General features: G+C 55.2%; 1 protein-coding gene and 4 non-coding genes across 9 annotated transcripts; 3 read left to right on the forward strand and 2 right to left on the reverse strand.

Annotated features, from left to right (window-relative positions):
• Positions 1–2900: 2900 nt before the first annotated feature.
• LOC106732935 (E3 ubiquitin-protein ligase TRIM39-like) lies at positions 2901–11944 on the reverse strand. 5 transcript variants are annotated; one of them, XM_075912791.1, is made up of 8 exons: positions 11483–11691; positions 10569–10872; positions 9710–10247; positions 8343–8438; positions 7180–7410; positions 6638–6660; positions 6436–6539; positions 2901–4511 (listed from the first exon to the last, which is right to left on the reverse strand). In XM_075912791.1, the coding sequence occupies exons 3-8, from the start codon at positions 10124–10126 to the stop codon at positions 3970–3972; spliced, it is 1413 nt and encodes a 470-aa protein (XP_075768906.1). In that variant the 5' UTR covers positions 10127–10247; positions 10569–10872; positions 11483–11691; the 3' UTR covers positions 2901–3969. The 5 variants fall into 5 exon arrangements, with proteins under 5 accessions (XP_075768906.1, XP_075768905.1, XP_075768904.1 ...); XM_075912790.1 differs by having other exon boundaries at positions 10807–10916; XM_075912789.1 differs by having other exon boundaries at positions 10569–10916.
• A 2052-nt stretch (positions 11945–13996) lies between these two features.
• Positions 13997–14090, forward strand: TRNAI-UAU (transfer RNA isoleucine (anticodon UAU)). The gene is made up of 2 exons: positions 13997–14034; positions 14055–14090. It is a non-coding gene; the product is annotated as a tRNA-Ile (tRNA).
• A 676-nt stretch (positions 14091–14766) lies between these two features.
• On the forward strand, positions 14767–14839 carry TRNAK-CUU (transfer RNA lysine (anticodon CUU)). The gene has a single exon. It is a non-coding gene; the product is annotated as a tRNA-Lys (tRNA).
• A 1650-nt stretch (positions 14840–16489) lies between these two features.
• TRNAK-UUU (transfer RNA lysine (anticodon UUU)) lies at positions 16490–16594 on the reverse strand. The gene is made up of 2 exons: positions 16558–16594; positions 16490–16525 (listed from the first exon to the last, which is right to left on the reverse strand). It is a non-coding gene; the product is annotated as a tRNA-Lys (tRNA).
• A 1192-nt stretch (positions 16595–17786) lies between these two features.
• Positions 17787–17868, forward strand: TRNAS-GCU (transfer RNA serine (anticodon GCU)). The gene has a single exon. It is a non-coding gene; the product is annotated as a tRNA-Ser (tRNA).
• Positions 17869–19232: the final 1364 nt, after the last annotated feature.

Consider the following 19232-nt stretch of genomic DNA (forward strand, 5'->3'; position numbering starts at 1 on the left):
GCCTTCTTAGAGGCTCTTCCCTTCTCCACAGGGATGTCTGCCTTCTAGGTCAGTTAGTCCTGGGAAAGAAGGCTCCAAAAAGGCCACAAGGGCAACTCTCAGCAAGGAGACTCCCTGCAGCAAAGCCATGGGGGAAGGCAGGGAATCTCTGAGATGGCCCCTGCCCTGCAGCCTGTCCCACCGGGCCATTGTCATGGACTCTCTGTGAGGTCATCACCGCCCAACCTCCATTAGCCAATAAGCTAAAGGGCTGCAAAAGGCCCTTGTGATGTCACTGCCACACCCACCCCTGCCCTCCAGGGCTAATGTCCCGCCCCAGGCAGCCCCTTTGCATGGCTGAGCTGCTCCCAGGGGTGAAAGTGACACATTTCTTACAGGGCCTGTTCTATTGGGCACCACCCCTCAGGTGGGGGAAGGCTCAAGGCAAGAAGTTGGGGGAGGGGTTGTAATAGCGTTGGAGGCTCAGGGCAGGGATTTGGGGAGCATGTGAGTGTGGTGGCGGGATCTGGGCAGGGGTAAGGATGTGGGAGGGTAGAGAAGTCAGGGCACAGGACTAAGGATGTGAGGGAAGGCTTAGGGCTGGGACTGTGTGTGTGTGTTGAGGGGATCAATGGGACTAGAATCCCAGCTCCCTCCGCTCTGGGCTCCCTGAGGCCCTTTCACACACAAGGGCTTTCTCTGCAGCGTGCTGAGGAGAGAAACCCGAGCCAGTGATGCTAAATAGCCATAGTGTGGACGTCCCACTGCTGCTATTTCAAAATTTCTCCTCCTTAGGGCCATTGAAGGTCACTACTCCCCCGTGCTTCCTGGGGCTCCAAATTGACAGAGCACGTCGATGCTAGCTAGATCTCTGGCAGAGGGGCCACTGAAAGTCAAAAGAACAGAAGGGTCATCTGATGGCGGTAAACCTCTTCTATGAGGAAGCCTTTTTCAAAAAAAGCGTTCACTGTGTGGACGCTCTCTTTCGAAATGAGCTTTTCTGGAAGAGCTTTCTTCAGAAAGAAGCCTGCAGTCTAGACATAGCCTCAGAAACAGGCGGACCCAGGAGGCAGTGGGGCACCTGTTATTCTCAGGGCACGTTTAGATTGTCCTCAGCCTTTGAAAGAAGATATGCAAATTTGGCACAATATGGCAAATTCTTTCAATGCCATTTTCCTAAGAGCTTTTTTTTTTTTAAACACACACACACCAGTCTAAACATGGTTCTTTTGCGGGGAAAAACCCCTGTTTTGAAAGAACCATTCTTCCTAAAAAAATGAGTTGTACAGGGTTCTTTTGAAAAAGGGGTTTTTTGACTCGAAACCCCCCATCTACACTGCTTATTCCCCCCACAAAAACAGCTCTACAAAAGGGATCAGAAGATATGCAAATTGGAAGCTGACACTGCTCCTTGCATTCCTTCTGCTGCTTCACCTCTCAGGATAACCATGCCTACCCCATGCTGAGAGCCAGGCCCACGCAGCAAAGAGAGGGTTGGACTCTCTTGCTGCCAGGGTCTCACCACCCATCTTCTTCCCGCCATCAACACTGCAGCCCCTTTCAGCCACTGGGTCAGCCCGGGAAGGGAGGCAGGAAATGGGGCCATGTAGGGAGTCGGGTTGAAGGGGGCAGGCAAAGCTCATCTCAACCTGCAGAGCCACTGGCAGCAGCTTCTCTCTGGTGGTGCTGCTGAGAAAACGCTCTGAGAGAAAAGTGGCAGCCTCAGAACAGGGGGTGCTGGTGCCACAGTAGCTCAGTGGGGCGCGCGTTAAGACTTGTAACCCTTCTGCCGGCAGCAGCCAGGGCTGTTTATTTAATTTTTTATGTGCATATGCATGGTAAACTCTAGAATTTATTTCCTTTCATATTGAGTAAGGGGTATGGGAAGGTTTACTAAAAGGCAAGGGGGCACGGGGACTGAAAAAGGTTGGGATCCCCGATCTAAATGAAGCTTTTCCCACAGTCAGGGCAGCTGAAGGATTTCTTCTGTGTGGATTCTCCTATGTCTAAAAAGATGTGAGCACCAACTGGAAAAAACCACCTGCAGAGAAATAACTGAGCTGCAGAGAGTAAAAGGGCCTGATCACGCTACAGCCACCTGGGGTAGGTGTTAGAGTCTGTCCAATTGATGCAATGCAGCCAGACAGTATTGTCAGAACACATCTCCACTCAAATTGCTGGTATCAATTGCTGGACTCAGGGAGACGGGCTGAAAGGTGTTTCATACGCAATAGAAACAAAGAAAATTTACTCAAAAGTTATTTGTACAGAAGCAACAAGACTCATGTTTAAATATGAATCTCCATAATACTCGTCTGAACAAGCACTCCTGACCTCAGTATTGTGCACAAGACCAAACTCACTCTGTTCAGGGATGGAAAAAGTAACAAGCAGCTGTTTTTGCACAAAAGGCTTTTGCGCAAGAACGAGCAGTGCAGACGGCTCCTTTTTGCGCAAACCCCCTTCTTGTGCAAAAGCCATTCTTCCAAAAAATGGAGCCCGTCTACACTGCTCGTTTTTGCGTAAAAGCCTCTTGTGCAAAAACAGGCGCTCGTTATTTATGCAAATGAGGCTCAGCAATATTCCACGTTTAGCCTCATTTGCATGTTTTTGCAGAAAAAGGCTACAGGTAGTCAGAGCCATAGAGATGAGAAGCCAGGAGCTGGGTACAGAGGACTCCTGTGAGGTCACAGAGTCTGAGGTGTGTGAGACCAGAGAAACTGCCCATCGTGAATGAAACTTCTAAATTAAATTACAACTCGGAAAACAGAACCAAAGCCGACCTTCCAATGCCGTGTGATATGTCTTCCCCCAGCCTTTGCTTGTTCGGTAGCCAATATCTCACTCAAGAAATTGGCCCAATCAGTCACTTTTATCACAGAGCATTGCAGGGGGGTGGGACCCGGAGCAATCTGGATGAATTTGTTTTAGACACTTTATTTTCTTTGTGCACTAAAAAGCCATCTTGTTACCTTGTGACAACAATATCTTGTAACCGGGACCATTGGTATTTCTGTCTATGTTACACGAGGATCCCACAATAGTCGAAAATTCTGACAGCAGGATCCCAGTTTGTCACCATCTGCTGCCCTGAGCCAGGGAGTGTGGAAGGGAAACAGGCAGAAAACTTGGACAGAGCAGAACAAAACAGCTGTAAAAGAGGAGGACAAAATCTGCCGGGCCCTGTCCCATGAGTGGGGGCTCCAGTGACCCAGCCTGGGCCCATCCCTCACCCAGCCCTTCACCAGCTCATCCCTCTCCTCCCTCCATTGTGTTGGGACCAGCTCCCCCGACACAGGTGAGTTCGCAGCACAGAGCGGCCCCTACAGCAGTGGTTCCCAACCTTTTCCAGATGGAGGCCCATTTTGCCAATATAGGAAGATTTTAGGTGACACTGGGCTCCTCTGCCCCCCTCTGTCATTTCTGCTGGGGCTCTTCCTCCTTGGGGGAGAGTTCACCCTCTCCCCATTGCTGGCCACAGCAGTTACCCCAAAATTGTGTCCACACAGCTCTTGTCCCTGCACCCACCACCACAGCCCCCGCACCCACACAGCCAGCTGCCTTCTCCTCCACTACCCCTGCTGCTGACTCTCCCACCCTCTTCTCTGCCCCTCTCCCCTCCCCCAGCTCACTGGCCTGGGGCTGGAAACAGAGAGGAAGGTGGTGGGACAAGAGACATCACCTTCCCCCCTCCACCATCTCCATGGGAACAGGCTTGGGGTCTGTGCTGAGGAGGGAGTCGCTGGGTTCCATCTTCACAACAGCCTGGGGTCACATTCTGAGATCAACCCCTGGCAGTGGATGTAGGGGGTGCAGTGAAGACCCCCCCAAATAGAGTGCAGGCTGCTCTGCAGTCACCCTGGTGCTCTATCCAGATGAGAAGAGCAAAGGGAGCTGATTGGAGAATGTCTCCCATTGACTCCGCATGGTGCATACCCCCACCCAGGGCAGCGGGAGGGGAGAGTCTCAGCTGGCTGCACTGCCATTCCCTCAGGCCTGGGCCAGAATTGGCCAGATGGTCAGGGGAGCTGCATTTGCACCATTATCACTGTAACCAGTGTAGAAATAGGGGCGCAGCGTCCCGGAGAAGGTGTCGGTGAAGGTGAAGAGATGGGACCTGTCAGTCACATTGTAAAACGAGACCTCGCCTGCCTGGTAGTCCAGGAAAACCCCCACCCGGCTGGGCCTGGCGCTCACGGGGAGGAGGGTGGAGGGGGAGGTGCTGGCCTCGTATTCCCCATCCCTCAGCAACATGACCCAGTATCCATTCCTAGGTGAATTTTCACTCTCCCCCTTCCTGCTCACAGATTCCCTGCAAACCCCCAGTTCCCACTCAGGCTTGTCTCCCACCTCCACCTCCCAGTAACGCCTCCCGCCCGCGAACCCCTCGGCACCCAGAACTTCAGGGTAAGTAACAAATCTCTCGGGGGTGTTGGGCAGAGCCTGGCGCCTGTTTCTGTGTCTCACACTTTTCCGATCCTCAGACAGGACGAGGTAGCGATTTGCCGTGTCTGGATCCAGAGTCATGTCCACTGGGGAGAGAGTCACAGAGTCATTACGGGGGCAGGGGCTGGTCCCTGGGCTCAGAGGGAGATTAACCTGCCTCCCCGTTAATTTCTGGGGGGGGGGTGTTGTCTGAGGGGAGTCAGGGCCCCTCTGCCTGTGAGGAGACAATGAGGGGAAGAGCAGGAAAGGTGGGGGCAGGGTGGGAAGGAGACAGTGTGGGGGGAAGGGAACAGGCTGATGCTGAGAGAGTGGGGAAGGGAAGGGCAGAGGGGAGAGGCAGGCACAAGTACAATGGGAGGCAAGAGGAGTTGGCTCCATGAGGAAAGAGGAGGGTGAAGGGGGCGAGGGAAGGGGCAGGCACTGGGGAGAAGAAAGGGACAGACCGCACAGGCACAGGGAAGCCAGGGGAAGGTCAGACACTGAGGGGCTAAGGGGTGAGAGGCAATGGGGGGAGCTCCAGTGGTGCAAAGTGAACCAAGGGGAGGGATGGGGTAGGTTTCAAGGGGCAGAGTGGGCGATAGATAGGGGAGGGGGACAGGCTGATGCTGGGGAGGAAAGGGGAGGGGCAGGTGACAGGAACAGAAGGGGGCCATGGGGCACAAGAGGAGCAGCACCATAAGGGCTGTGATGGGTGAAGGGATGGTGGGTTCCTAGACCCACTCCCCTGAAGGGTGTAACTGCCCCTGAATTTCCTCAGAAAACTCCCCCCCCCCCCCATTACAGGCAGCGTTGCCTATTTAGAACACACACAGCCCGTGGGGAAAACACCTGTGGCTGAGAGCGCAGGGCAGGTGTGACAGCAGGGCCCAGATGATCTCTCCCGGCTGCTGTCTGTGCCGGTGTCACTGGGGCTGGTCTGGCTGCCCTGGACAATCGGCTCGTTTCCTGCTGGTTTGGAAGCAGGGTCTGCATGAGATCCCCTGACAGCCGGGTAGGGGAGGTGCCAGGTTCAGCCTGTGTTGCCAGGGACACGCCTGCCCTGCCTGGGGCCCGGCCCACAGAGTTGGGCTGCCTGGGGCTGGGCATAAACCACTGAGGTGCCATGTGGGGCCAGGAAATGTTGGGACCCTTTTAGTGTCTGAGTGACGGGCAGCAGCAGAGCTGGGCTGGGCTGGGCCTGCCTGGGGGAGGGGACCCACCCTCCAGCGTCTCATTTTTGCAACGGTTTGCCAGGGCTGAGCCCCGGCCCATCTGGACCCAGTGGTTCCCAGCCCTGCCCCAGGGTTCTTGCTGCATCAGTTCGGAAAATAACAAACGTGCTGGTGCCCGGCTCCTCTCCCCTGACACGTTAAGCCCTGGCCACCCCCGGCCACCCTGTGCTGGGGGGGTGGGGGGAGAGGTTCAGCCCCACCATCTACCCAGCCATGTTTAATGCTGCAGGACAAACCCCACCAGCTGGTGTCCATCATGCCGGCTCTGTGGCTCGCCAAGGAGGCCGACAGCAGCACAGCCCAGACACCCTCCAGCCCGTGGGACATTCGCTCTCCCAAACGGGTGTCTGGCCAGGAACCCAGCACACTGCATGGAGGAGGGTCAGAGGGAGAGGCCAGCCAGGGGTTTCAGACGCCTTATCTGTGATACCTGAGCCCACCCCAGACTCACAGTTTGGCCATCTGGGGCACTGGAGCAGCCTGAAAGGACTTCACTGAGAAATGATGCAGCCAGCAGCACTAGGGCACAGCTGGCTCTGGGCCAGGGCTCTGGAGCAGAAGGTAAATGGGATTCAGCATTTCTGAGGGTCCCAGAAGCGGGGTATGACAGGAGCTTGGACTGGGCTAGTGAACAGCTCTGCCTTGTGCAGGCCCAGGTGCCAGGTTCTTACTGGACCTGCCCAAGCAAGAGGAGCAGCCCAGTGACCCAGTGACAAGCTACGGGGGCCACTGGCAGAGCAGGACAGAAGCCCCCAGCTCCCGGAATGAAACAGCTCAATGTCCCAGGGGCTCCACTCACCTGCAAATCTGTTCAGAGCTTCCCTCAGATCAAGACAAATTTTATACCCATCCTGCAGGTCAGTAGAAACGGGTTCGGGTCCCTGGAGCTTCATGTTTTCACTTCTAGGAAGCAAATGTCCCAGCATCAGCAGCTGCTCTGCACCGGCATCGCCGCAGAGCCCCCACCAGGAATAGGAGGGCAGCGAAAATGGGACACGCACCTGCTCAACGTGCTTTTCACGTCCTGAAAGGAGAAAGAGAATCGATGCTCTGTATTAGCACCGGGTGCATGAAATGGAGCATTTTCCATTCTGGGCACCAACTTTTTATGTAGAAAATAGATTAACACTTTTGGGCTTCATTGGTTTGATGGGAAAATCTCCTCCACCATTTTGCATTAGCACTTGTTTCACTTGTGTAAGTGAGGCAGGAATTTAGCTCAGTAGCTTTCCTTCCTAGGGACCCAGCCCATCCGTATCTGTGTTAAGCGACTGTGTTGAGCCCAATGCTCTGGACTCACAGCAGGGATGGGTTTAGCCCCGTATCATTTTGCATCATCCATTTAATTTCCCATGGCCTCCCTGGATCTTCATGATCAGAATTCCCCTCCCACACGAGCTGTAATGTTTGGAGCTGATGGAGCCCTTGGCCGGATATCGCCTGTGAGCATTGCACATAGCACATTTACTCGCACTCCTGGGCTCCAAACCCATGGATCCAAGCTGTAATTCTGGCTGGGGGCAGAGTTTTGACGCCGTCTCACCTTCAGCAGCTCAGCAACCGGCTGCTGACACTTCCCCTCGATCTCTGCGATCAGCTGCTGCAGGGAGGAGCTTTGCTGGGAGAGTTTGGAGACATTTTCCTGTAGCCTCTGCAGAGTCTCCCTCTCCTCCTCCACCAGCCTCTGCAGAAGCAGCTGCTCCTCCTCCCTCAGCAGCGTGTGCAGCTTGTTAAATTCACCGGCAATCGTCACTCGCTTTGCCTGCACTGTCCTCTGGAGAAAGGAAAAGAGAAGAAACCACAGGCCAGATGCCCATGAAGCAGGGAGAATCAGATCTGTGAGAGGTTGTACAGATAATTACTTCTTTGGGAAACACACCAGGTTTCAACGAGGTAGCTGTGTCAGGCTGCTTCAGCAAACACAGCAAGGAGTCCAGATTCTTTGTTGTTTGTATCATAAAGGGCTGGTTTTAGCTCAGAGTGAAAGGGTTTACACAGTTCTGCAGCTGGGTTGTCCAGGGGGCTAGGTATTGCAGGTGGCATGGGATGGCCAGAGGGAGAGGGAAGAAATTGAGGGAACAGGAGACTGCACAGGGCATCTGTGGGGAAGGAGAGTTGGGTGCGCAGGGCTGGGCACTCACACACCAAGTGGACCCGTGTCAGCAGGATATGGGCAATGCTCATTCTTGACAACAGGCTCCCAGGGCTGCCATGTTCAGGACGTGGGGCTGGTGCCAATAGCTCTTTGGGTGTGGTCCAGGGGCTCACATGGGTGTTGGGCCTTTGCAGCATTGCCAGGGCTGGGTTTGGCCTCACCCAACCCAGCCATGTGCCCTGTGCCCATGTGTCCAGCAACCAGCCAGTGTCCTCCTCACACCCTACACCCCCAGCGGGGCTCTCCCTGTAACAGGCTGGGGAACCAGAACAGACGTTCATGCGCTGGCTACAGACAAGGCCAGGGAAGGTCACAGGAGCAGCAGCAGGTGACTGGGATGAGGGGTCCACACGATGGCAGCAGAGGCTGGGACCCGACCTGTTCTGGTCACTCGGGAGCGGTGGGGGGGAAAGAGAAGGCAAGAGGGTCCCACTGCAGTGGCCTTGATCTGCTAGAGTAGGTTCACAGACTTGTCCTGGCTCTTTCTGGCTCCTTCACCCCTGGAGGTCCTGCCGGGGGAAGAGCTTGGGGAGAGAAACCCAGTCACCTACCTGCCACTCTGTGGTTTGTTCCTTCTCTTTAGATGTCAGCACCTCGGCCTTCTTCAGCTGCTTCCTGAGCAGGCCCAGGGCCCCCTGGAGTTTCTCCTGCAGGGCACAAACAGCCAATGGGCAGCGAGCGCCGTACACACCGGCCGTACACACACAAGTGGGGACCCAGCCTGGAAGGAGGCAGCCACTCGGCTCTGCCATCCCCAAAGGCACCGTGGGAGCAGAGATACCCGGCTCTGAGCAGGGGCTCTGCTTCCTGCAGCCACTCGGAGCAACTCCACCCCCGTGTGTTAGCTCAGGTGCCACGTCCCTGCACGTGGGCCAGAGGGGAAATGGCTGAGGAGCCCCTGAATGGTCCCTCCAGCTGGTGGGTGCGAGGAGCTGGGGAAGGAACATCGCTGCACCGCGTCCTGGACCTGGATCCAGACCCGGGCCAGGAACCAAATCTCCACTCTGCTTTCCCCATGCCCAGGCTCCCAGGGGGCCTCCCTCACAGCAAAGGCCTCTCACCAGTGCAGCCTCGTGACCTGTGCAGGGCGGCGCTGTGATGGGGCTGGAGACAGGTGAGGGACAAGGGAGCCCTGGGTCAGGGGGAGCAGACATCTGTAACTGTGACTGCTCCTGGGTTGTGGTAACCCGGTGTTCTCGCCCCCTTGGGCGGCCCGCGATTCATTCGCCCAGCGCAGCACCGTGCCAAGCGAGTGCTGCAAAATCCCCGTTAACCAGTGAAACGTCCAGTTAACCTAACACTTGGCCAGTTAACTGGACTACGCGGGACCTCACTGCTGGCTCCGGCCCCCGCACCCACCGGGGACAGAGGCTGCTCCAGCTGGGACACTGAGGACGTCCCTGCTCCAACTCTGCTGCACCATGATCTTTTGGATAGCTGTGTCCAGAGTCACCGCGGTAGCAGAGTGACTCCGGCCACGGTTACTACACTTCTCTGTACCATGGAAAAGGGGGCGGCCCCGGCTAAGAGAGGGTGACAGGGCAGAGCAGGCTGCCGGGCCACTTCAGAGCCCACCAGCACAGGGACAGCGGGAATGGCGGCCGACCCCTGCTGTTGCCCCACATCAGACCACCCAGTGCCACCTGGCTCATGTCAGAGGACAATGGGGCAGAGCAGGAGTTGGGATTGGGGAGGAGGGATGGAGCAGATGTAGGGTGCAGCTGAGGGGCAGGAGGGGTTGTCCTAGATCCCATCCGGGGGAAGGGGGGGCTTGCCCTAGATCCCATGCCCCCTTGGGGACAGCCCTGGCTGTAGAGTCAGCACTGATATAATTAGGTTGATGTGAGCTGCCCATGTCGCCCTAACACTACAGTGTGAGCCAAGCCCCAGAACCCACCCTGCAGAGCCTGGTCCCTACCTTGTACTCCTGGGCAGCCTCCTCAATGGGCGCCACCATGTGCGTGCGGTGCGCCCGGGACTCTCTGCAGATCATGCAGATGGGGACTTGATCCTCCTGGCAGAAGAGCTTCAGGGTCTCCTGGTGCCTCTCGCACCCTGGCTGAGCCTCGGGCGCTGGCCCCGCCGGGAGCCGCAGGCGTTTCACCAGCTCCACCAGGTTCCCCAGCTGGTAGCTGGGCCGCAGATGTCTCTGTGGGATGGTCTCTCTGCACTGGGGGCAGGAGAAGTTGGGCTCCGACTCCCCCCAGCACTGGCTGAGGCAGGCCTGGCAGAAGTTGTGCCCACACTCAACGGTCACTGGGTCTGTGAAATACTCCAGGCAGATGGGACACGTCACCTCGTCCTGGAAGCTCCCAGCCAGGTCCCCAGCAGCCATGGCCCCTCCGCAACCCCGCTCTGCAGGTTGGTTTTGTTTCCCAATCAGAGGAAGCAGCGTAGCCTTTTCCAGCTGCCTTTTTTTCTAAGCAGGTTGCACAACTGGGAGCCAATCACACTTTCTGGATGGAAATGAAGAAAGAAAACGCTAAAGTCAGAGCCCCAGAAATGCCCCAAACAAGCACCAAGCTACCTAAGAAAACTCCCAGGCAGTTACAGACACACAGAACCTTGCCTGGTTAAAAGTCTCAGGAGTAGTCGGGTTAGTCTGTAACTAAAAGAAGCTTAAAAAACGAGTTTTCGTGGGCACTGCCCACTGCTCCATGTTTGTTGTCTGAGGTAGTGGGTTGTGTCACCGAAGCTCATGACACTCTCCAGATTTTTTGCTAGTCTCTAAGGGTATGTCTACACTACCACCCTAGTTCGAACTAGTGTAGACATACCTTTAGATGCTACAGGGCCAGGCATTTCTTAAGGCACCCAGAAGCCGGCACTGCTCCCGTTTGTAGGCGTAGGCAGGAGCTGAAGGACTGTGTCCCTTACAGTGAGCTGGGAGGATCCTGGAGTGTCTATGCAAATTGTTTGCTTCTGCTTTGCTTAGGTGTATTCACTGTCCCACAGATGCAGTGAGGTTTTGCTCAGTGTCATCAACGGGCTGGTCCCACGGCCACTGTCACTTACTGAGCAAAAATCCTCTCAGCTCTGGGGCTTTTCCTCACAGCTTTTAATTGCAGCGTCCTCTCCTTTCTGGAAGGAAGATGCTGCCCTGAGTCTCTCTCCTTGATGGAGACCTAAAGGAGCAGTGGGATTAATCCCCCCATTTACCCTTCATGTTTCACAATCAGATTCTGTTCCCCTTTGCCCCCAATAATACTGGGGAGCTGCTGAGGCACTTGACTCACCCCATCATTAATGATCATCAGAGACAGGGTCCTATTTGGGAGCCAGTGTCCCCCAGCAGCTAAGTCAGGGGTGGCCACCCCCAGCAGGGTGTTCTACTGCCCCAGGTGGGGTGGAGAATGGGGGTGATAAGGGCCCCCCCACCCCAGGGCAGGACCCAGAGCGGCCACAGACGCCTCCTCCAGGCCCTCGTGTTCCCTCCCCCTCGGGCCCCACAAGCTCAGGCCCATGGGCCCTAGAGGGTCATTGCCCCCTTGCTCAGACACAGCCTGGGCCTGGGCAGGTACGTGGCTGTTGTGTGCCAGCGACAGGGCACAACTGCCCCCACTAAGACTCAGCTCCCCTCTGCCCCTCCCGCCTTGCCGCCCCCCCAGGTATCAGACTCGCTCTGTGCCCCCCCCAGCTGCCCCCTTCTGACACGGGCTGTGACCCGCTTTGGGCCCGGCCCCGCCCTCACCCCGGGGAAAGGCCCCGTCGGGCCGAACTCGCAGCAGCGCCCCCGCTCCGGCTCCGCGGCACGTGCGGAACCCCCCGCGTCGTGACACGCGGTGCCGGCCCCGCCCCCTGCATTCGCTGCTGCCGCCCGGCCCGGGCGCCCAATCGCGCGAGGCGGGGGCGGGGCCAGGCAGCTCCGGGTCAGAGCTAAACCCCGGCGCGGATCCCAGACCGGAGCCACTGACGCGCTGCGCACGCGCGGTCCGGCCCCTCCCCCCTTCTTCTGCCGCGCGCCGGCCGGGTTTTCAGAGCGTCCCGCCAGCCGCTCCCTGCCCCGCCCGCCTGGGCGTCTGACTCTGTGGCGCGAATTCTGAAGGAGCCGTTGGGGCCGTTACTCGCCGCGCGCCTGGTTCGGCTTCCGGTCAGCGCCGAGCGGGAGGGGGGGCGGGGCAGGAGGACTCGGAGGCGCTGAGGTGAAGTGGGCGGGTGGAGGCGGGCGCAGCAGGTGACGTGTCAGATGGGGGCGGGGCAGATAAATCGTTGCGGGGCAACGTGGGGAGGTTTTGCCGCCTCCCCACCCCGAACAGGCGAAGATCCACCGCCCCGCCCCTTCCTCGAAGCCCCGCCCCCTCTCTTCTCCTCCTGTCCATCACTTGCTGTCCCCAGCCCCCCAGTCCCCTCTGACACACTCTGACAGTTTATTTTTAAATTCTGCCAAACATGCCATTAAAATCACGTGTTCATAGTTCTGAAATAAATGGAATAAATGGTCTGTTTTATTCCTGCTATTTCATCTACAATGAAGCATTTACAATGATACATGTTGTGGGGGGGGGGGCAGAGCTCTGCAGCTGGGGAGCCAGAGAGTCCCTGCATCTCCCAGGATTCTCCCCCCAAGGAAACCAGCACCTGCCTGCCCGTCCTGGGGCCAACCCCCCCCCCAGTGCAGCCCCCTGCAGGGCTGACTCCCCCGTCCTGTGCAGTGCAGGGAGCCCATGCTCCCTCCTGCACTACACCCAGCAGAGCAGCCAGTGCACTTCTGGAATCTCCCACAGTGGCACTGAGCTGTAGGACTTCTGTCCATCCCCAGGAAGCCCACACTGCCTCCATTTCCACTGGAGGGAAGTAGTGGAGCTTCTTGGGGGCAAGAGGGAAATGGGCAGGGGCTTCAGCCAATATTGAGAAGTGGGTAGTGAACAAGAGACTTTTGTGTAACACACATCTCAGGTGGGATGGACCCTCACTGACCCTAGATTGTGACTGGTCCTAACAAGGAGTTTGTCCTGAAAGCAGCAGAGCTGGGGCAGGACAGAGGTTCTGTCCACACAGAAAAGTTCTTTTGGAACAATGGCCGTTATTCAAAAATAACAATGCAAGAGTCTACACAGCAATTCCGTTAGTTTGAAATAACTCTGAAATAACGGACGGCTGATTCCAACTTCTGTAGACCTCACTGTACGCAGAAAAATGGCTATTCTGAAATAGCTATTTCAAAATGAGGCCTGTGTACATGCACTACTTCTGCTGTTTCAAAATAGCCCCTCCCCAGGGCCATTCTAAGTTATTCAACCTGGGGCTCTAAATCAAGGTAGCACGTCTACATTAGGGAAGCTCCTTGGACTCATTTTGAGGTTTCCCTGCAGTGTAGACGTGCTAATTTCAAATAAACTGTTCCAGAATAGCTTATTCCAAAATAAATGTGCCGTGTAGACGTAGCCAGAGAGTCCTGAGAGATGAAGCAGCTGGAGGGAAGCCAGGAGAGCAGAGGCCAGTCTGAGAGCTGAGTGTCCCAGGTGTCTACCCCAGGCCTTCTGTCTAGGTCCCAGGTGTAAGGGGCAGCACTAATGACTCTGAATCCTCCAATCTGAGTTTAAATCTCAGTGGGACGGGCTGGGGTGGTTGTTGGGAGGTCCTTGTGCTCCAGGCTTTTTGGCTTCCTTGCCCTGAGGTTCACTAAGGGGGGTTTTGCTTGTCTGAGGCCCATTAGAGCTTCGTGAGCAGACTTGTGGTCAGGTGCCTGATGCCATCACAGCTGCAGGGCAGGTCGCCCATCTGACCCCTGAGCTCAGCCCATGCTGGAGGCAGCCAGAGAGTGTGAGCAGAACGGGGGCGGGGGACTTGTATACTTTGGGAAGGGTCCTGGCTCCCAGCCACACGCCTTGACCATGACCATCAGTCCCTGCACAAAGTGCATTGTGGGAATGAGAGTTGGGGCAGCAGGAAAGGGGCCAACCCCTGAGCCCCATTGAGCAGGTGGGAGAAGATGGGAGTGAATCCTGCTACCTCTGACGTGCAAAGGGAGCACTAACCCACGTGCAACTCATCTCTAGTGCTCTGGCCTCCAGCAGCTTTGTGCTCCACTAGGGTGGGTTATTTCAGAGACCAGAGAGGAAGAGGTAGTGGTCTCTGGATGTGCGGAGCCCCCTGGCTCTGCCTGTGAAAAGAAAGAACAAGGGCACAGGCAGAAACTTCAACTCCACTTTGTGTGTCTTGATATTGTCACTGTAAGGACTTTGAAGAAGCACTTCAAATATCTGCTCCAGTGGCGCAATGGGTTAGTGCACAGTACTTATAAGGCAGTACTTGTACAAGACATGCTGAGGTTGTGAGTTCAAACCTCACCTGGAGCACTCCTTTTGAGACCCTGCTGGGTTGTCCCCTTGCAGTGGTTCCCAAACTTTTCAGCATCACTCCCCCCCTTTTTGATTTTTGAAAACCCTCACGCCACCCCCCCCCCCCAAAAATAGAAGCAAAACTTGTTTTAGCAAAAAAGAAAAAAAATTGATTGGGGGAGGACTGGGTCACCTCTTCCCCCTCCCCTGGAATTTCTTCACACCCCCTCTCCCTCCTGCCCCGGGCTGGCCCCAGAGCTCAGGCCCTGGGAGTCTGATCAACAAGTGAGACTCACCCGTCAGTCCAAGCTGCTTTCTTCCCGGCCACGTAGGAAGGGGCCACTGCAGGTGCACAACCCCCTGGCCTGCTGTGTCTGTGGAAAGGGGGGAAGAGGACACACACCTCTCACTGGGGAACAGGACGCATGGATCCCACTAGTTCCTGCAGAAAATGAAACAGGCTGATCATTTTGCAGAGAACAGGCCAGAGCCCTTCTCCTGTCCCTGGAGAGATGGAAATGGAGCCGTTCCTTGTGGGGAAAGAAGTGGGTGTGTTGGGAGTGGGGTTTGAGCTCAAACCTCCTCACAGAGCAGAACCCCACATTAGGAGCAAGAGCGAGCCTTAAGTCAGGCAGTGGAGAACACTTGGCTCCTGTTATGCTGTGATGGGATATTAGGAAACTTTTTGTACAGAACCTGGCTAGCTCAGTCGGTAGAGCATGAGACTCTTAATCTCAGGGTCATGGGTTCAAGCCCCATGCTGGGTGATGCCCTTCTTTAACTCACATTCTCAGTCTGCAAGCAATTGGCTCTCAGTTTTCACCAGGCTTTTAGAAAGAAAAAGTCTAGTCCTGGGGTCCAGCTTTAGTAGAACCAGAGAGAGAACCAACTGCAATTTCCATCTTCTGAGGAGAAGGGAAGAGGATTTTCTTCTCCTCAGTTCTAGCCACATCAGCTTAGGGAGGAGAAAAAATAACCCTCCGCCTGCTGATTGTCCCCTGTCAGCTTCTGTAGCTTCACCTCCTTCCACAGCAACTCCAGCTTTGAGCTACAAATCTCAAGGGGCTGGTGAGGAAATGAGGAGCTGGCAGCTCGGGTTAGTCACTTCCATGAGAACAAGAGGTGGAGTGTTCACAAGGTGCATTCCCCTCCCCGGCAGAGCAGGGTGTTAGAAAGAGCTAGGAACAGAACAGTCAGACAAGTTCCATTCTCTGAAGAACAGTTGTGTGTTTTTGTGGTGCAGTGCTTATCACATTTGCCTGACATGCAAAATGTTCTTGGTTCAAAAACAGGCACAAACACAGGGTCGTCTCTTATTGCTGCTCCCCTGGGTGCCCAGGTAAGTGCAGCTCCTCCTGCCTGGGAGAAGCCCAACTCCCATGCGAGGGGGAGGGGGGTGACATCAGCTGAGAATGCCCCTTGGTGCCAGCCTGGGGAAGCCAGATGGGTCAGGCCAGGCACCTGATGGACACTTCTGTCTCAGCCTCCCCTGCCCTCGGAAGCTGGCGTATGGGGCCAGGTCCTCCTGCTGCTTCCCTTGTGTGACTTGCCCAAGGAGGAAGTGAGGCAGAAATGGGGCAGAGGAGGGAGGCCAAGCTGAGGGGGGCAGGACAAAAGCTCAACGTCTCAGAGGGAATCAGTAGGGTGAGCAGAGACCTCCCCCCCCCTTGTTCTGCCAAAGCCTGTGGGGGTGGGGCTGGCTGTGGGGAGGCAGAGGCCTGTGCCTGTCTCAGGGCATCCCAGGGAGGCTCCTTGCAGCCCAGGAGAAGAAGGGGGCTCTGGGTGGAAGGAAAACAAGCAAAGCTGGTCCCAGTAGGCTTGAGCCTAAGGGCTCCAGTTTGGCCCAGCTGAGTCACAGGTGCCTTGTGTAGGTCCCATGGTCTAAGAGGCAGCACTAAGGACTCTGAGTCAACCCTCTATGCTGCACCTACACTTAAAATAAGATGTTACATCAGGGCTCTGTCTACGCTACAGAGACAACGCTTTAGTCCAGAGAACACATCTGCCGAATTATTTTCGGAAGAGCAGACAAGCGTTTTTGGTGCCTTTGTGAACCTCGTTTTATGAAGAAGAAGGGATGTTACAAAAAAAGGTTTTTTCCCACCTTTGGCCCAGTGTAAACAGCCAAAAATTGGAAAAACTTCTTCCAGACAAAGCTATGCAAACTGGGGTTCACAATTTACCTAACTTTTTCAGAAGAACAGTGTGTGTAGACATAGCTTGAGTGATGCACAGCACTGGTAGGTGACATGGAGGGACAAAAGGGTCTGGTGGCAACTGCAGCCTTTCAGAGCAGCCCTTGCCTCCCCCCTCGCTGGGGTCTCCTGGGAACTGTCTGGACTAAAGCCCATCCTGGTGTCAGCCTAAGGATTGCCTGTTCTGTAAAAGCTGCTCTGGAAATGAGGAAGCAGCTAAAGTGACTCTGGTGGGATTTGAACCCACAACCTTTGAATAACTGACCTAAAACACAGTGAGCACCAAAGCTTAAAAGTCCAACATGCTTTCCATTGCACCACAGAACCACATGGAAGGCTGGCTTTGCTGTCCCTGATATCTGCTTTGCAGCCTGGCAATTGCTGGGGGAAAAGAAAGGGGAGCCAGGTCTGTCTCTTTTCGGAGAGCAGGTAGGAAGAGGGAGGGGCCACTGAGCCCCCTGACAGTGAAAACAATTGGGCTATGTCTACGCTGGCAGGTTCTTGAGCCAGAAATATGCAAATGAGGCTAAGCATAGCGGCATTGCGCAAGAGGGGTTTTCTTGCACAAGAGGGGGCTGTGTAGATGCTCCTTCTGGCACAAGAGCCTCTTCCACAACAATGGTGGCTAATTAGATATGCAAATGAGGCTCACCCACTCCGTTGGCCACTTGCCACTGCTCCTACCAGCCGCCCGCCAGCCACTCCCGCCAGCCACCCCATCCATGCTGCTGTGGGTGCCAGTGTCTCACCACACTGTGAAATCAGACCAGAGACGGACACTGTCAGTAAACACTCGTATCGGAAACGCTCCTCTGGATGCTGGGCCCACCAGAGCCGTGTGCCGCTGCCATCTGCCTGCTCCGTGGACATCTTCCCATTGCAGAGCGCGCGCCGAGCCAGACTGTGACTAGACAGCCTGTCTCTGGGCACCCAGGGACTACATACACACTGCAGGCTTCTTGCTCAAGAATGGCCGTTCTTGTGCAAAAACTTGAGGAGCATCTACACTGCACGCGTGTTCTTGAGCAACTAAATTTATGGCAAAACGTAGGAAAAGAGGGCTTCTTGGGCAAGAGTTATTCCTCTCCCCATGAGGAATAAACCCTCTTGTGCAAGAGCTCTTGCACAAGAAGGTAGTATGAATGGGCAACAGGGTTTTTTTGTTCAAGAAATCCCTATGGCTAAAATGGCCATCAGAGATTCCTTGCACAAGAGAACGTGCACACTGCCACGGACATTCTTGCACAAAAGCACATGGCAGTGTGGACATGCTCTTGCACAAGACATTTTGCACAAGAACTCTTGCACAAAACAGTTCTTATGTAAGAAGTCTGCAGGGTAGATGTAGCCAAGGGGTGTTTGGGTTTGTTACGAGCACTGAGCTTTGTACAGCAGCCCAGGGAACATTGTGAAAAGCCAAAACCTTCCAGCCCTGGGTGTCACTGGCCAGCCAGCGACTGGCACAAAGGTTCCTGGCAGTGATGGTTTTGGGTAATTGGTAACAAATCCCAACAGTTCAGATGAGGTGGCCGAGTGGTTAAGGCGATGGACTGCTAATCTATTGTGCTCTGCACGCATGGGTTCAAATCCCATCCTCATTGGGTGTTTGCAGCCCTTCCTCTTGCTTCTCCCAGCTCTCTCTTCAGTTCAGTGCCAGCCCCTCCCACTGCAGCCTGGGGAAAGGGGAAATCTCCACAGAGACACTCCCAGCTGGGACCCTCAATCCCTTCTGCCCTCAAGGGGAAACCTCACAAAGGAGGCTCCAGGCAGCCAGGCCATGGGGGTCTCTGAGATGCCCCAGCCCTGCAGCCTGTCCCACCTGGCTGTTGCCGTGGTCCCTCTGTGATGTCACTGCCTCCCAGCCAATGAGCTGAGGAGCTGCAAAAGTTCCTTGTGATGTCACTGCTGCCTTGCAGGCTCATGTCCTGTCCCTGGCCAGCCCCTTGGCATGTGTGAGCTGCTCCCCCTCTGCCCCCCTCACTCAGGGCTGGTTCTGGGGCTCACACAGGGAACATCACAGGCTGCTCAGGGGGCCACATGCCCCCAAGGTCACCTTTTAAATGTCAGGGCAAGCCAGGATCTATCCCGTCCCTTCCCCAACACCCCACCCCTTTGCTGAGCCCCTGCCCTCCCCAAACCTTTCCATGGACTCTTGGTTACTAATGGACACTCGCCACTAATGACATAATTACACCCCAGCCATTTTGCTAGGGCTGCAGCTGGGGAGAAAATTTTAACTTAAATCATTAAATGATTAAGCGTTTGAACTGTCTCATGTTAGTTGATCAAACTTCATTTTAAATAAAGGAAAAACATTACGGCCAGCACAAAAGGTTTCGTTGCCACACCCCTAGAGACTCTGGAACAAAGAAGACACATGAGAAGAACCCAACTTTCTTCCTTTTGCTGTGATATGGATGGATCTATCTCAGGTTTCACTCAGGGGGTCTGTCTGCATGTGAAGTACCTGTGACAGCACCTGTGCTCCTCTGCCCCTCATCAGCAATGACATCTACTTGGAGGAAAAGTTGTCCTGGGACTTGCAGAAGGGACAACCTGGAAAAACTATCATTGCACAGGCACCTTCAATAGCTCAGCTGGCAGAGCAGAGGACTTTAGTGTGTGTTTGGCAAGTGATTCTTAGGTCGCTGGTTCAACTCCAGCTTGAAGGAGGGATTCTTTTCCCTCCAGCCTGGCCTTAGCAGAAAGCAACAAAGCTGGTTATCTTGGGTCCATGTCTTCAGAGCCCTGCACTGCAATTGACAAAAGGATTGTGGGCAGGAGCTGCCAATCACATTTCTTGGGCTGCACCGGTTCTGTCCACACACAAAAGTTCTTTTGGAACAATGGCCGTTATTCCACAATAACAATGCAAGAGTCTACGCAGCAATTCCGCTATTTTGAAATAATTCTGAAGTAACCGACTTCTGCAAACCTCATTCTACATTGTTCCAAATTAGCTTTT

This window comes from Pelodiscus sinensis, chromosome 31 (assembly GCF_049634645.1).
Source record: "Pelodiscus sinensis isolate JC-2024 chromosome 31, ASM4963464v1, whole genome shotgun sequence".
NCBI classification, from domain to species: domain Eukaryota; kingdom Metazoa; phylum Chordata; order Testudines; family Trionychidae; genus Pelodiscus; species Pelodiscus sinensis.

What these genes read in the sequence shown, in the direction of transcription:
- LOC106732935 (XM_075912792.1), bottom strand. Translation starts at nt 10,126, where the DNA reads ATGGCTGCTGGGGACCTGGCTGGGAGCTTCCAGGACGAGGTGACGTGT. An exon ending in AGGCTGCCCAGGAGTACAAG is followed by an intron (nt 8,439 to 9,709) that starts GTAGGGACCAGG and finishes TGTGCCCTGCAG; the next exon opens with GAGAAACTCCAGGGGGCCCT. An exon ending in GTGAAAAGCACGTTGAGCAG is followed by an intron (nt 6,540 to 6,637) that starts GTGCGTGTCCCA and finishes TTTGCTTCCTAG; the next exon opens with AAGTGAAAACATGAAGCTCC.